The 16,045-nt window shown below is 39.7% G+C and overlaps 1 protein-coding gene across 9 annotated transcripts in view; it reads left to right on the top strand.

Annotated features, from left to right (window-relative positions):
* BCAS3 (breast carcinoma amplified sequence 3) overlaps positions 1-16,045 on the top strand; it is a 424,087-nt gene that overhangs the window by 184,833 nt on the left and 223,209 nt on the right. For all 9 annotated transcript variants that reach the window (XM_014959877.1, XM_014959720.1, XM_014959802.1 and 6 more), the window contains 3 exons: positions 4,850-4,950; positions 8,591-8,787; positions 10,076-10,173. In XM_014959877.1, coding sequence (XP_014815363.1) covers positions 4,850-4,950; positions 8,591-8,787; positions 10,076-10,173 — 396 coding nt within the window. The remainder of the gene's footprint in view (positions 1-4,849; positions 4,951-8,590; positions 8,788-10,075; positions 10,174-16,045) is intronic.

Below are 16,045 nucleotides of genomic sequence, written 5' to 3'. Positions count from 1 at the left end.
TCGAGAAGTACACAGAACTGAGTAAAACTAATGATTTATTGTTCACAAATCAAAACCATAAGTGCACACACTCCAATTGAGCTGTAGTGTTTCTTTGTTCCAACACTTGTATGCTGCTGAAAGATGACAATTTATAATCTTTGAATGAATAAAGATTTATCTTAGGTCTAGGTATTTATTGTATAATTAGCCCGTCTATGAACAAAACCACTGTTTGTTAATTCCAATATTCATCAAGCCTGTGTATTTGTCCGGGTCTTGCTCACGTGTCAGGAACGCCCATGCAAATTATTTGAGGTTAATAGAAACTGTTTGTTTTCTTTATTTGTCACTATTATGGCAGAGTTTCAAAACAATGGGTGGTTGGGGTTTTTTTTCATACTTAATCATGGAACTGTGTGAATCAGGTCCTGGAGCTGCAGAGGAACATCAGCTCAGCTGCCTTTCAGCCTTTGGTTTGGCTGGTGCTGAATCTTTTGTTTCCACAGTCACTTCTGTGCGGTTTTCCTGGCACTAACAATTAGCACACAAATGACTAAATTTGTAGCGTGGTTCTTTTCAGACCCTTGCCTTTAGTAATCTTTCTTTAATACACTAGTAAGATTAATCCTGTTACTGCAGAGAAGGGAGTCTGTAAATTTTCCACTTTACCTTAGATTATGGGTAGGCACCTGCACCTTTGATTCTGAGGGCAGAAAATGAGGTGACGGTGTTCAAGTCATGAACTAAGATGAAGTACAACAGTTTTCACTGAGATTCTGTTTTTCCTTAAACGTGGAGTTGTTCAGTAGAGCTGGTCAGGATGGAGGGACAGGAATATGTTCCAGATTTGGAGTTGATGCAGATCACTTTTGAAGGAGGACACAGATTAAAGGTGCTACTATTATTTTTGAGCAGCTCAAAGATGGTTTTTTGCCCCTTGCCAAATATTTATGGCAAAGCTCTGATTTTTGCTGTAGATAGACAGCACTCCAGTTTTTAAAAAGTGACCTTGAATGGAGCTTTTTTGCATTTATAAGCAGACTTCAGAAAATCATGCCCTGTTGTACTGCATAAACAGAAGTTGTATGTTCTCGTTCTTACCTTAGATTTTTGATAAACGCTCCTTTTCTTTGTACTTTTTCACTCCATGGGTAATTGTACAAATTTCCGCATGTTTGTATTTCTGTATTAAACACATTCAGTTGCATTCTGATATTTGATATATGTTTGTTCCAGATGTTGGCGTAAGAATAGCAAAACGTTAAAAATTGGCACAGCTCAGACACAAAGCATTGAATTTATTATTTTAGGAAGGTACAAAACACCTGCAATTGCCAGTAAAATATCTCTGTGCAGCAAGAGATATTGCTCCTTGTCTGTGCATGTGCCATTTGTGACTTTTTCCCAATGAAAGAGAAATTACGGGAGTGCAAGAAAAACCACTACTTGCTGCAAAGTTTTGGAAGAATTTTATTCTTTATTCACTGTATTATAGTGAAATTCTTTGGAAACTGAAAAAACTCTGTGTTCTAGCGTAAGAATAGCTTCAGTGGTGTGTAAGAAGCTCCCTAATTTCCAGCTTGAATTCAGATTTTCAAAGAGTTAAGCTGAAAGATAAAAGATTACTTTCGAGCTCAAATTCCTGGAAATGTCCTTCCAGGCTTAAATTAATCTCATCTTGGAACTTGATACCGATGGAAGAGGTGTGTGACCCAGAAATGGAGAAAGAATCGGGTTTAAATTTTTTGAACCTATTTGTCTTTATAACTTCAAAGCCATTTTTAACGTGGAAAAACCTGACCATAAGTAATAAGCAGAACAGTGATGGTGAATCTCCAGGCAGGATCAATTTTCTGGGGAGGTCCTGTCTCACAAACCAGTGCGTGCTCCCAGTCTGGGCAGTGGGAGTGGAGCTGGGACCATCGTTACGGGATCCCGCTATCAAAACCAGACTCTCTTGAAATGCCTGCTTTTGTGATAGGTGTGGTACATAAACGCTATTTTATTAAATAGCAAAATAAATGACTGAGGTTTGACCTCAGCTGAGGCTTTATCACTGTTGCCCTGCTGGTGAACTCGAAGGCAGAGCTTTTCCATGGAATTCAGCATGTCGTCACTTTTGGGTAGAAAGAGTTAATGCCGCGCTGAAACGTGTGGTATCGCAAGAACCAGGCAATGCTGTGGTTCCTCAGGGAAAGGCAATACAGCATAGGACCAAAACTTCTGAAATTTGAATTTTTTTCTCACTGTAAAGCTGTCTCGAATCTCCAGTGAAATATAAGGGAGAAATTTGGCGACAAAGTGGGGTGGATGCTGCTCCCTGGGCCTGCGTTTTTCCAGCCTGTCCCTGGAGAGCAGCTTCCCCAACCCTGACAGCTCTAGGAGTTGCCCCTGGGATAGAAGGAACAAAAAAAAAATATCAGAACAGTCCATAAAGTTCCCGTTGGTTCGAAAGCAAAACCATCTGCTGGAGTCATGAAGAGTTTGTTAGTGAGTTCAATAACAGGAAAGCCTGCAGTTGATCAGCTGTGCCCTCAGACACAGGCGTTACTGCAGGCAGGAGGATTTATTGTGGGGGAGTTGGGAGATATGGGGAAGATTAGGGCAACAGCAAAATGTGTCAAAATAATGGGTTGGTTTTGTCGGTTTCGAATAGAAACTTTCCCAGTAAGGGAGAGGTGTGGGCACTGTGGTTTCGTATTCAGGTATTTACTGTGAATTATCAGCTGTTTATAATCCAGAAAGGTATGTGTGTTTTCATAACACGAGTTTGATACGGGCTCAACAGAGACATCCACACGTCCCTGAGTTCTGTCTCTGTTGTCGTGAGGGGGATGGATGAGGTTTCTGTATTAGCTCCAAAACTGATGAACACCCATCGCTGGAACAACAGCTCTGTGTGTGTGAGCACTCACAAACTGTACTGATTGCAATGAGTATGGCAGATGCATAGTATCTCGTGGGGAAAACCTGACACTTTGTAAGAATATGTCCTTGTGTATATAGCACTTTAAATAATTCTTTAATAAGTTAGGCCATGAACTGGATTTGGTATATTGCAGGTTTCGGAATAAGGACACCCTGTGATACAGAGGTGTTAGAAATGGCTCCGTAGCTGAGCCTGGGCTCAGATACCCACTTACACAAACAGGATGAAAATCCCTCTATTTCATATAGTGTATGGATTTATGAAAACCCTGTGCTGTTTATATTATAGAGGCGCCATTCTGTATTTATGGTTACAATTGTGTCTGCTTCGCCATTATAAACTCCTATTATTAGGGGTTTACAACATGGCTGTAAAAATTTGTAGTGGATGGAAACTTGACACATAAGGGTCAAACCTGTAATAATATAGTTTTTAAAAATAAATTTTAAAAACTTTGAATCATTTTTAGATTATGTGAATATAAAAATATTGGTTCTAATTTTAGGATTGTCCGGTATCTTAATGTTATAGCATAAAACTCTCCTGTTCTACCAAAGAAATAATACTATTGTTGCATTTGTTTCTTTTAATTTGCTTTTGTGGTGTCTGCGCTTCCCTCGAAGCGTGGGTACGGTTTCTTGGTGTTGAATCCAGGCCTCCAACAGGCCCCTCACAGAAAGCAGGTACAAGAAAATGAAAAACCTGCCTTATTGTCTGGGCTGTTTGGTTGCACTTTGCTTTCTCCAAACTCTTCCAGCTTTCTCAAGTGTGAAGTTTTAGTTAGAGCAAGGTAGAGCTGCAGGCACAGAGAACCAAGTAGCTGGACTGCGAGCTTTGCTAACGTAGATAAATGACTCAAGCACTGGGAATCATGAAATATTAATCCTTACAACAAGTCTAGGATTCTCTCTCTTTATTTGTGGTAGCATTTGAACACTAAATTGTGATTTTCCCCAAAGTTGTATGTCTATTTGGTAATTGTTTTACAAGTGGGTTTGGATGTCGTGCAGTCGCCAGAGCTAAAGAACTCGCATTTTTCTGTTGCAGTGAGTCCACGTGAAGACAAAGGAGAGTAGTGAAAGGAGGAACAAAATTAACTTCCCTTTGCTGTGTGAATTGAGGTTGTTTGTATCAATCCTTTGAAAGCCATAGAGAAGTATTTAAGCAGTTCCAGTAATGTAAGATTTTCATGGTGCTGTCAAGAGATTTGCTGATGAGCAATGAGTTCTGGGGACAGAACTGATGTTGAGTCAAACCAAAAATTCATTTGGATCTCTGAATAACAAATTTGTGGGATTTTGTAGTCCAGTGAAATAATCTCAGTATTTAGTCTTTGTAGCAAACTAAAAATCAAAGTCTTCTTTGTTATGGATTCTTAGTTACTATATTGTTACTATTATAATGAAAAGGTGACACTAAGGTGATAAAGAAGCACTTCCCATTCAGTTGCAAAGAAGTCACATCCTAAAAATCAAGTTGTTTGCGAAGCCAGCTTTAAATTAACTACTTTAATGTCAAAATGAAAATGATAGTTCAGTCAATGAAGTCCTGGCAGTAACTCTGTGTTGGGGGTCAGCACGTGTCCCAGTGCCTCAGGACAGCTCTGTCAGTGCGCTTTAGCATAGTCAGAATTCTGAAAAGGTTGTAGAAAAGGGTGATGTCATTGACAGCAGCATTTCTCAGTGTTAAATTCTTCAAGAGAGATGGCTGTCCTCTCTTTTGAGCTCTTGTGTATGTTCAGGGTTATCATAGTGGCTGTGTGCAAACATTCAAGTCACAGAACACAAATCTTTTCATCGCTTTTGATGTCAATATTTGAGCTTTTTCTATGCGCCAACATACTGTCACAGATTTAGGAAAATACATACCAATAACTTACTGAAAAGGCTTTTTTTTAAAGCATTTAACTGTAAATCTGATTTTTCGGTTTTCTTTCAGTGGTTCCACCGGGGAGCCCCGGCCCGATCACTCGACACGAGTCGTACGACAGCTTAGCGTCTGACCACAGCGGGCAGGAGGATGAGGAGTGGCTCTCACAGGTATGCTTTTTGGGGGGGTTCCAGTTCAGGAGTGAAACAGTAATAGTATCCCCTGGAAGTAAAATTCACAACTTTCCTCAAAACGGAACGTAAGCTTCCAATAGGCCACGGGTGCTGCTGTGTATAAACTGACTTCACTCCTGACTTCGCATTTCCATTTTACACAAGCTATATTAAAAGCCATCTAAAGCCCCCATCATCACTGGCACAAGTCACATCCTTGAGTTCAGGATGAAGTAGGGAGTTTACGCTGACAACAGGAGGTTACCTCTCTGTCTTTCTCCTCACGTGGGCCTTTTCAGACATGGATAAAGGAAGTTGCCTTTTCAGTTGTGACCCATGCTGTATGGTCGATTAACTGCTTTACTTCCTCCTTTTTTGGTTATCAGTTACTGCGTTTCCTACTGACAATTTCCTACTGATAATTCCTTTGAGTTATGGCTACATACAAATACTGTAGTGCTTGACAATGGACCTGCCTGGTTGAATATTTTAATATCAGGTTAAATCTTTGTAGTTCTACCCATTCTTGCTTTGTTTCAGTCAATGAAGCTTCTCTTTAAGAACTCAGTACGTACTTGACTATTTGGCTCAAAATGTAACTTCAGTTTAAGAATGTAGGTCATGAATAATACCCTGAGAATTAGTTCCTGTTAGAAATAAAAGGTTAGAGTTAAATAAATAAATAAAAATTACAAATGCTCTGGATTTACCAGAGCAAGTACAGGGTACTTCCTGACAAATTAGGTGGCTTTCCTTTGGTTTAAGAACAATGTTGTTCTGGGAGTGATGCATTAAATGTGTTGCTGGGATGTATGGCATAAATATGAAATATTCATGGATGTGATTTGCTTCTCCCACTGGTGAATAAATCATACATAGCATTTTCCCAAAAGGAGAAGCTGGGTTTCCACATGTACCGGTCCGGAGGCGGCATTCCCTGGGGAATCTGTTCATGTGAATCCACTTACCTGGCCGGAGTTTTCAGATGTGGCTGCACATTGATGTATCTTATTTGCTTATGCTGTTGCTAATTTGTCAGAACATAAAAGTAGTGAAACTACTCAATCAGTGTCATCAACAGGAATTTTATCACTGAGCTCACTGAATCTGTTCATGTGAATCCACTTACCTGGCCGGAGTTTTCAGATGTGGCTGCACATTGATGTATCTTATTTGCTTATGCTGTTGCTAATTTGTCAGAACATAAAAGTAGTGAAACTACTCAATCAGTGTTTTATCACTGAGCTCACTGGGGCCACGATTTCACCTGTAGTTTTCCATCTATCCCCTCCAGTACTGTGTGGATAATTAAGCTTATTTTACTGTATGTTCTTGTGGGCAACCTCAGGAAAAAGAGAGTAAGTTAAACCTACGTCACAGGGGTTGCTTTATTACTCATTCTTGGAAGGTATAAAGTGTCAAAAGAATTTAAGACGGCTTGAGCTTCATCACATCTATCCCTCTAGAACAGTAAATATATTTGTAAGACAAAAAAAAAAAAAGAATCCCAAGTGATGTCACAGAACACAGATATTCAGCGAATGCTCCCGGAATGTTTAATTTTTGCTAAGTGAATAGAGTGATGATAGCTCTTTTGAGCACGAAGCCGCTTGCGTTTCTCTAAGCAAGCCACTTTAGATTAAGCCTAAAGTGCAAGGATGTTTTTCAAAATTAAAGTGTTGTTATCAACAGTAACAGCATGCGGTGAAAAAACACTGCCCTTCACTTCAACTTTTCAATTAGAACAGTGGGTAATGTGTGCTGTCAGTGTGAAGTAGATACAATATGTTTGTCCTGCACACAACAGGAGAGTGAATAGGAACATCTGGCCGTAGCCTCAGTAAAATTGCAAAGGCATCTGTTTACCTCTCGGCTCTGTGACACTGATGGTTTCAAGCTTAAAATATACAGATTACTTTATCTGTGGCCTAATTTACACTGCTACATAAAAGCTACTTGCCTCAGAAACGTCTCCAGTCAAGCTGAGTTACGCTGAGATAAATGCAGAGATGGAAATAGCGCTAAACAGGCTGTGCATTTGTCGTCTTGCGTTAACAGAGAACTTGGAACAACATTATCCAGTGGTTAAAATCACTTCTTACGGAGTTAAGAGTTGCTACTAGTACAGATCTGTCATATATATATAGGAAAATAGATTTTCATTAATTTCCTCACTAAATTGCAGTTTTGCTGTGAAACTGATCATTGTTTTAGCAGAAACGGATAGGAATTTAATAGTGTATTTTTGTCATCTTAAAAGTATGAGTTCCTCAGAGCTAAATATTTTCATTCTGTGTTTCCTTTTTCTGCCCTGTAAAGGCTCTTTTTGACTTTTAAAATCGTGTTGCAGAAGACTTATGCTTTGTTTACCCTTTTATTTACAAGGCCCCACTTTCCTGATTGTATATGTTTCCAACAATGTTACCATCTTAAATTTTCATGGTTGTTTGTATTCCTGTAGTTGGCTTATTTAAGAGTTTGCCAGAATTGATACTCATCAGGCTTATGGCTATCAGCGTGGAAAGACATTTTTAAAATATTTTGGATGCTGCATTTACTGAAGTAACTTATTTTTCAAAAGTTCATACTTAGACTCTCACTGGGGGCCAATACCTAGAGGAAAAGCTGAATATTTGAAATTATTGTTTGTTAGACACACAGACTGTATTCTTTGGCATGGAGCTGAGAAGCTCCTGTGTCTGTGTGTATATCTACACATAAACATCCATACGGATATGTTTCTTGTATACACCTATTATTTAATGTGTGTGTGGTTGTTCATCGCAAGCAAACCCCCCTCTATTTCAATTGTTGGAATTTTGGTTAAATGAATATGTAGGGTGTGTGTGTAGCTGCCCTTCTAAACCCATGTGTTGCACATACGTGTTTATATGCCATCCGCATGCGAATGAGCGTGACCTGGGCTGTCCTGCCTCTCCCAGCACACGTCCCATGGCTCCCCACCACACGTCCCATGGCTCCCCACCACACATCTCGTTGACTCTCCAGCAAGATGGTCTCTGCCAGCAGTACCCTTGGATATGCCAGCAGGAATTACCAGCTTTGAGCTGAAATGCAGCTCGCACGACAGAGACGTGAAGCAGCGCTGTTCGATGTGTGAACTCGCAGCCAGCAGCCCCAACAAAGCTCTAACAGCTTGCTTTTAGAAAGTGCATCCCTTGACCTGGTCAGGAGAGGGGTTATCTGCGGGGGGAGGTGGACTCAGCTCCTCCAATGGCTCCGTGGAGATGCAGAGGGAAACGTTTTCCCCTGTTTGTTGCACCACAAAAGTAGCTTTTTAGCATTCGGGTTATAGCCTGTGATTGATAATGGCAAAGGGAGGAGTGAGCAGGGTGAGGTGAGGTGAGGTGACAACCAGGATGGAGTGTCTGCCTTAAGACCAGTTTAAGAACCAGGCTGGTGGTTCAAGGGCTTTCAAGGCTCCACAAGAAGCTCTTGGCTTTGGCTACGGCATGGCAGAGCCATTCCCAGTTTTCCCTTGGTCAACGTTCCTCAGAGCTGATGGCACAAACCACTCATTTTGCTTGAGAACAGCAGGATTCTGGGGTTCGGTGTATTGGAGGAACCATTTGCTATATTGCAGGGTTTTGTTGAGCAGTTCCCCATCTCCCCACAGGTGGAAATCGTGACTCACACGGGGCCTCATCGACGCCTGTGGATGGGCCCACAGTTCCAGTTCAAAACAATCCATCCCTCAGGCCAAACTACCGTCATTTCGTCCAGCTCTTCGGTGCTGCAGTCCCACGGTCCGAGCGATACCCCGCAGCCTCTCCTGGACTTTGATACAGATGATCTGGATCTCAACAGTCTCAGGTAAAAATAAAATCAATCTCCAAGCTGTTTCACATTTGTTGTGTGAATAACTTGCTTCATGCTTAAATGAGGCCATCTGTGTAGGATGTGTAATAGTTTTCATCAAGCTTGTCCAGATGAAAGTCTTAGAAGAGGGTGTGACTCGACAACAATAAAAATTCTAAGCTGCTTGGCCTGGATGGGTCCTTTTTGCTGCCCCTTCGTGGGTAAATGACAGTGAGACAAAGTCCGGTGGCCTTGCCCAGCAGATTCTTGGCTTTCACAGTTTCTGCATGACTTAATAAATTCATTTTCTCAGACATGAGTGGGAGCTTTCTGTCAGAGATTTAGATGCTGACTGTGAAGCGGTCAGTGTGTTGAAACAGTAAGTGAACTTCTGGAATGTTTTTCCTCCTCCCTGTTTTTTTCCCCTTCCTTTGCTTCCTTCCTTGTAATTCTTTTCCGTGTATTTATTTCATCTCGTTTAGGACATTGGCTGATTTGGAATTGGGGGCAGGGGGTGGGCCTAGGGAAGGGAAGGAAGGAGAGCGAAGGTAAATGTGGGTTTATATTTACTGGTAGCTGGTGATTTTGTAGAAGTGCTTTATGCACCATGTGTTTCTGTGTCCTGTCCAGTAACTTGCAAGATTTAACGAGTTTCCATGCTTCTGACTCTGCATGTGATTTGAAGTCCAAAGTTCTGTGGTATGGACTTGGATTGTTTGGGACTCTCTCTGAAACTCCTATGAGTAAAATAAGAGAGATGGATATTATGACTAATCCCATTAAAACTGGGCAGATTGTCCTTGGACTGAAAATACATGGTTTTGAAATGTGTGATTTCTCCTTGCATGTAGTTATTCCCACAAGTAAGGATAGAGCTGTCAAATATATTATTTTTTTTAATTGCATATATATACACACAAAGCAGAATTTAAAAAAAAATATATATAGATATATGTTAGAAAAGGAATAGACAATTACAAATGTGTCTTTTCTCCTAAACTGACAAAGTGCTGCTGTTGAGGAGGTGATAGAGGCTTTTTAAGCAGTTTGGGTAGGGTGAGCTCTTTCCTTTGAGGCTTTCTGGGAGCTCACTGAGGCATAGTTTGGGGTCTCAATCTGTTTCTAGGTAGAGTATCAAGATCTTGGCTCCACAAAGCAAAGGGAAACCGAAGTTTTCAACAGGTTTATCTATTTGAAAATAATTAGTTGCTTAGTTGGTTCAGGTGATTCAGGTTTGTGATTTAATTACGGCTCTCCAGAGCAATGGGTTTGGCCCAGGTGGTAACTATAACTTATTATTTAGGATTCAGCCCGTTCGCTCAGAACCTGTCAGCATGCCGGGCTCGTCGCGTCCCGTCTCTGACCGCAGAGGAGTTTCAACAGTGATTGATGCTACCTCAGGTAGAAACATTTTGTTTTTATGTTTTCTTTGATATTCATGGTGTTCATCAGTCTCGTCTTTATTTGTCTGGTAACATATTTACTAACTATTGTCATACACTTAAAAGGATATCATGATTTTCAGCTGCACAATAGGGTAAGTGCTGTCTTATACAAATACTTACTGAAAGCTACCATAATAATGACTTTTTTTTTTCTTCTTACCACTCAAATCTGAAGCCACAGTGTTGTGGTAAGATGGAAACACAATATTTACATTAAGTTTAACATGAGCTATAGAATGCTAAAAATTGCCTAAACTAAAAAGCAGAACATTTGCAAATACTAACAGTGAAATGCTTTTATTAATGAATGCCTAAAGCGTAGAATATTACAGTTCCATCTCATTTATAAAGTAGCTTTCATTGAAATGTAATCATAAATGTAATTGATTTCTGTGAGCAGTCAAGACAACAGGATAGTTTGTCTAATGTTTGTGTAACAGGCACATTTTCACTACTCTGCTCTAAAAGAGCGTGTAAATTTAATACCACAGTGGTTATGTTAATATCAACACAATAATGTATGTACTATAAAGTTTTCTTCTTTTTTTTTCTCAGTGGTGGGGTATAGTCTGTATAAAGAAACAAGGACAGCAGAGCTTTATGTTCTGGTACAGCTGTATAGCGTCTGAAGGGTCCACACAGCAGGATTTTGTCAAATAAAATCTCTCACAAGTAGAATTATTAAACACACAGCATTAGTCAAACAGTCAAGTCGGAGAGGATTTTAATCTTTAGCGATTTGAAAATCCCTGGAGACTGCTGATTGGATTGAGGTTAAACTGTAAAAAGAGACTGTAACACATACAGAAACTGGTTTCTGAAGGTTGTTTTAAAGAGGGTTAAAGTAAAAGCTCCTGTTCCAGACTCTGTTTGCTATTGATATAAATTCTGAGTCCAAGATATTGTATTGTTTGCCAAATTAATTTATTTGGGTATTACAGGGTATTTCTTAGATGTGTTTATAACTGAGTTCAATAATAACTACATTTACTTCGGGTATTGAGGATTGTCATTATAAATTCCATTTTCAAATATTTAAAACTTGTTAAATTAATTCATGTTGAGCTTAGACAAACATTTGATGCTGGTTATTTAAAGGGAATTTTATTTGTTTTAGTACATGGCAAAATAATTTTTTGATGCAGAAGAAAGAAAACATGAATGCTTCAGTTATGATTTTTTGGACTAGTTCATCTGTGCCTCTTACCCATAAAACGTTACAAGCTGGAATCATAGGAGTGTTTGTGCCTGTGTATCTGACACTTCAGATCCAGAGTGATTAATGGCTCACTGTTCTTCACTATCACTGAGACTGTGCCAGCTGATACACATAGAGATAGCCAGGTTATCAAGGGGTTGGGGGTTTTTTTTCCCCCTCTTGTGTATGAACGGAGCAGTGCTGTTGCCTGTAGCAAAGATGTGTATTAATTCTGAAATATTACCATTCTGCAACTGTAACACATTCTAAAACTGTGTTATTCCACCTACAATAGGAACAATGAACCTCGCAGGGTTCCCTCTAGTGTGGATGGGGCCTTAATGTGAAATGGCTCATGTGAATGTGATGAAGCTCTATTGGTAATGCCTTTAACATGTGTGTCCATATTAAAATTGCCAAAGTCAATTGTATGCATTGTTATGACACTGAAAATATATTTACTGTACAGCAGTGACTGAGTTTTGTTGTAACACCTCATAAGTTTCTTATAAACAATACATGGATTTTGTTAGGGACATGCTGATAGCAGTATTTTATTTAACTTCACTGCCAGACAGTTTGGATTTGAATTGATTTTTGATTCAGGGACTGTACCGTATCTTTGCACTTCTCATATTGCCTGATCCCCGTCCTCTCCAGTGCAGAAATTATTGGTCCAAATTTAGGGTAGATACACCAGATTATGTGTGATGGTATAGGGTGTGAATTCTGTTACAGAGTGAAGGAGACACAAAAAAAAAACATGCACTATTTTTTGAGATCTCTTGCTATTCTTGTAACAGAGCCCAGCAAAGGGAAAAGGAGTATTTTCTGGTCGCTTTCTTCTCTTCCCACCTTTGAGATGCACAGAAAATTACATTAAGCTCAGCTCTGAATCTAAAATTTTGAATGCTGTTCATGTACAACATGGCATTTTTTGTGTTGTAGTCCACTACTGTAAGTATTCTCATTTCCTGCTATTACCAGGCCATGCCCTGAATGGCTTGGATTCTTTATGGAAAACAAATTTATTGGAAAATACGTTTTAAGGTTTGAAGGATTTTTTTTAAGTAGGTCATAAATTTTTACTACCTAAGCTGAACCAGGAAGTGATTCTTCAGTTATGCCCCGTGCATTCGAGTCTGTTGCACTTTATGAAGATGCTTATCTGGGTGTTTGATTGCCTGTTGCTTAGAGATGCAACCAGCGTGGCGCCTCTTCTTATCTGACTCCATCACTTTTTCTTCCTATCAAAAGATTTCGAGTACATGTTTATCATCTCCCATTATTCTTCCGCCATTCTCGATAGCTTACTTCCTTCTCCCCCCTTGGTGACAACCCTGAAATTTGTGTTATTATTTTAATTGTGATTTTCACATGTCTGTAGAACTATGGTATACTAATGACAATGTTCTCGCACAGCATTGTTTGCAAAAATCTTTGTTTAAAAAGTACAAACTCTAATACGTGAAAATCAGTCATGAAAATTTGCAGTGGTGTTTTTAAGGTGAATGGCTCTATCTGTAAAGATTACTTGGATAAATTTAAAAAAATGTGTATTTCAGTATGGTTATCTCCACTTAAAATTCTACTGAGATATTCTCTGTTGGTTTGTTGTTTTTTTTTTTTAATTAAATCTTTAAGAAAAGTTTGCAAAAATGTAGTCACCTAAAGCTACTGGACATTTGTCCCTCAGCACACACGTTTTAGTCATATGCATCACAGAGAGAATATACCCTCAAGGATTAAATGCACTGTAATTCCAGATGCTGTTCCAGATTGGCACTCAAATGTTAAAGGGACAAGGCTGAGTTTCTAGCTTTATAAAGCAGGAAGCCTGTAATAATAATGTGGCAAAAGAAGCCCTACTGTACGTGTAGTAAATGCACGTGGTGTGTAGCACTCGGATGTGTGTGCTCCTGTGTCTGTGTGTCCATCCTTCCTGAAGAAGTTTGGGCTGCCAGTAGGTTGCACAGGGTTTAACAAAGGTGGGGTGAGGATATAGATAGCACATACCTAAACGTTGTGCCTGTGGGTGGTGGGGTGGGTGGGAGAGACCCACAGTAAGTCAGGTTACACTTTAGAGTTTATTAGACACCAGAGATGGGAAAAGAGACCTTCCAAGAGCCCTGTCTGTGGGAGCTGCTGCAGCTGAAGGTCTTGCTCTTTACTCAATCAAAGGAACCAACCCTGGGACAGAAATCTGTAGCATGATTGAAAAAATACTTGTTGCTGAAGACCCAGGCTGTATTTCAGAGTACCACTCTACATGACTTGAAAACTTTACGTTACCTATTTACATTGACTGCTGTTCCTTTCTCTGTTGGGCCTCACTTTAGATATGTTTTTTTGGCTCACTGAGGATATCTACAGAGTGATGGAGCCTCATTGGAAAATAAAAGTGTAGGGTAGATATGTAATGGAATATTTCCAGGCACCTTTCTGATTTTTTTGTACTATAATTAGTGGATGAATGATGCATGTCATATCTGTTACACACCTGAAAAATCAAACCTGATAGAACTGAACTAACAATAAATAATGCAGAAATTAAAGGGCGTAGGAAGGTTGGGATGGCTGTACAGAACCACAGCTCTGAACTGTCAGTAATAGAAAGCCTCTAGAGAGAGGATTTTGCAGCAGTTCCTGATCACAGTAGATTTATTAAGCTCAGCTCTGAATCTAAAATTTTGAATGCTGTTCATGTACAACATGGCATTTTTTGTGTTGTAGTCCACTACTGTAAGTATTCTCATTTCCTGCTATTACCAGGCCATGCCCTGAATGGCTTGGATTCTTTATGGAAAACAAATTTATTGGAAAATACGTTTTAAGGTTTGAAGGATTTTTTAAGTAGGTCATAAATTTTTAGTACCTAAGCTGAACCAGGAAGTGATTCTTCAGTTATGCCCCGTGCATTTGAGTCTGTTGCACTTTATGAAGATGCTTATCTGGGTGTTTGATTGCCTGTTGCTTAGAGATGCAACCAGCGTGGCGCCTCTTCTTATCTGACTCCATCACTTTTTCTTCCTATCAAAAGATTTCGAGTACATGTTTATCATCTCCCATTATTCTTCCGCCATTCTCGATAGCTTACTTCCTTCTCCCCCCTTGGTGACAACCCTGAAATTTGTGTTATTATTTTAATTGTGATTTTCACATGTCTGTAGAACTATGGTTTACTAATGACAATGTTCTCGCACAGCATCACTTGCAAAAATATTTGTTTAAAAAGTACAAACTCTATTACATAAAAATCAGTCATGAAAATTTGCAGTGGTGTTTTTAAGGTGAATGGCTCTATCTGTAAAGATTACTTGGATAAATTTAAAAAAATGTGTATTTCAGTATGGTTATCTCCACTTAAAATTCTACTGAGAGATTCTCTGTTGGTTTGTTGTTTTTTTTAAATTAAATCTTTAAGAAAAGTTTGCAAAAATGTAGTCACCTAAAGTTACTGGACATTTGTCCCTCAGCACACACGTTTTAGTCATATGCATCACAGAGAGAATATACCCTCAAGGATTAAATGCACTGTAATTCCAGATGCTGTTCCAGATTGGCACTCAAATGTTAAAGGGACAAGGCTGAGTTTCTAGCTTTATAAAGCAGGAAGCCTGTAATAATAATGTGGCAAAAGAAGCCCTACTGTACGTGTAGTAAATGCACGTGGTGTGTAGCACTCGGATGTGTGTGCTCCTGTGTCTGTGTGTCCATCCTTCCTGAAGAAGTTTGGGCTGCCAGTAGGTTGCACAGGGTTTAACAAAGGTGGGGTGAGGATATAGATAGCACATACCTAAACGTTGTGCCTGTGGGTGGTGGGGTGGGTGGGAGAGACCCCCAGTAAGTCAGGTTACAGTTTAGAGTTTATTAGACACCAGAGGTGGGAAAAGAGACTTTCCAAGAGCCCTGTCTGTGGGAGCTGCTGCAGCTGAAGGTCTTGCTCTTTACTCAACCAAAGGAACCAACCCTGGGACAGAAATCTGTAGCATGATTGAAAAAATACTTGTTGCTGAAGACCCAGGCTGTATTTCAGAGTACCACTCTACATGACTTGAAAACTTTACGTTACCTATTTACATTGACTGCTGTTCCTTTCTCTGTTGGGCCTCACTTTAGATATGTTTTTTTGGCTCACTGAGGATATCTACAGAGTGATGGAGCCTCATTGGAAAATAAAAGTGTAGGGTAGATATGTAATGGAATATTTCCAGGCACCTTTCTGATTTTTTTGTACTATAATTAGTGGATGAATGATGCATGTCATATCTGTTACACACCTGAAAAATCAAACCTGATAGAACTGAACTAACAATAAATAATGCAGAAATTAAAGGGCGTAGGAAGGTTGGGATGGCTGTACAGAACCACAGCTCTGAACTGTCAGTAATAGAAAGCCTCTAGAGAGAGGATTTTGCAGCAGTTCCTGATCACAGTAGATTTGGCTGCACAGCTGCATCCAGTCTGTAAGGGCGAGCGTTTCCTTAAGCTGTAACAAATGTGTTGAAGGGCTCAGGTACGTGGGTTCGCTCAGCCAGAGCTGCTAATTCACTCCTGCCCAGGTGAAAAAAAAAAAGTGTGTGCATCTGTATGTGTGTTTATGAAAAGCCTTGGCTTTATTTTCCCCATT

This window comes from Calidris pugnax, unplaced genomic scaffold (genome assembly GCF_001431845.1).
Source record: "Calidris pugnax isolate Ruff unplaced genomic scaffold, ASM143184v1 scaffold45, whole genome shotgun sequence".
Classification (NCBI taxonomy): domain Eukaryota; kingdom Metazoa; phylum Chordata; class Aves; order Charadriiformes; family Scolopacidae; genus Calidris; species Calidris pugnax.
The sequence above is the reverse complement of the archived record's forward strand: the minus strand, read 5'-3'. Positions and strand labels throughout refer to the sequence as shown.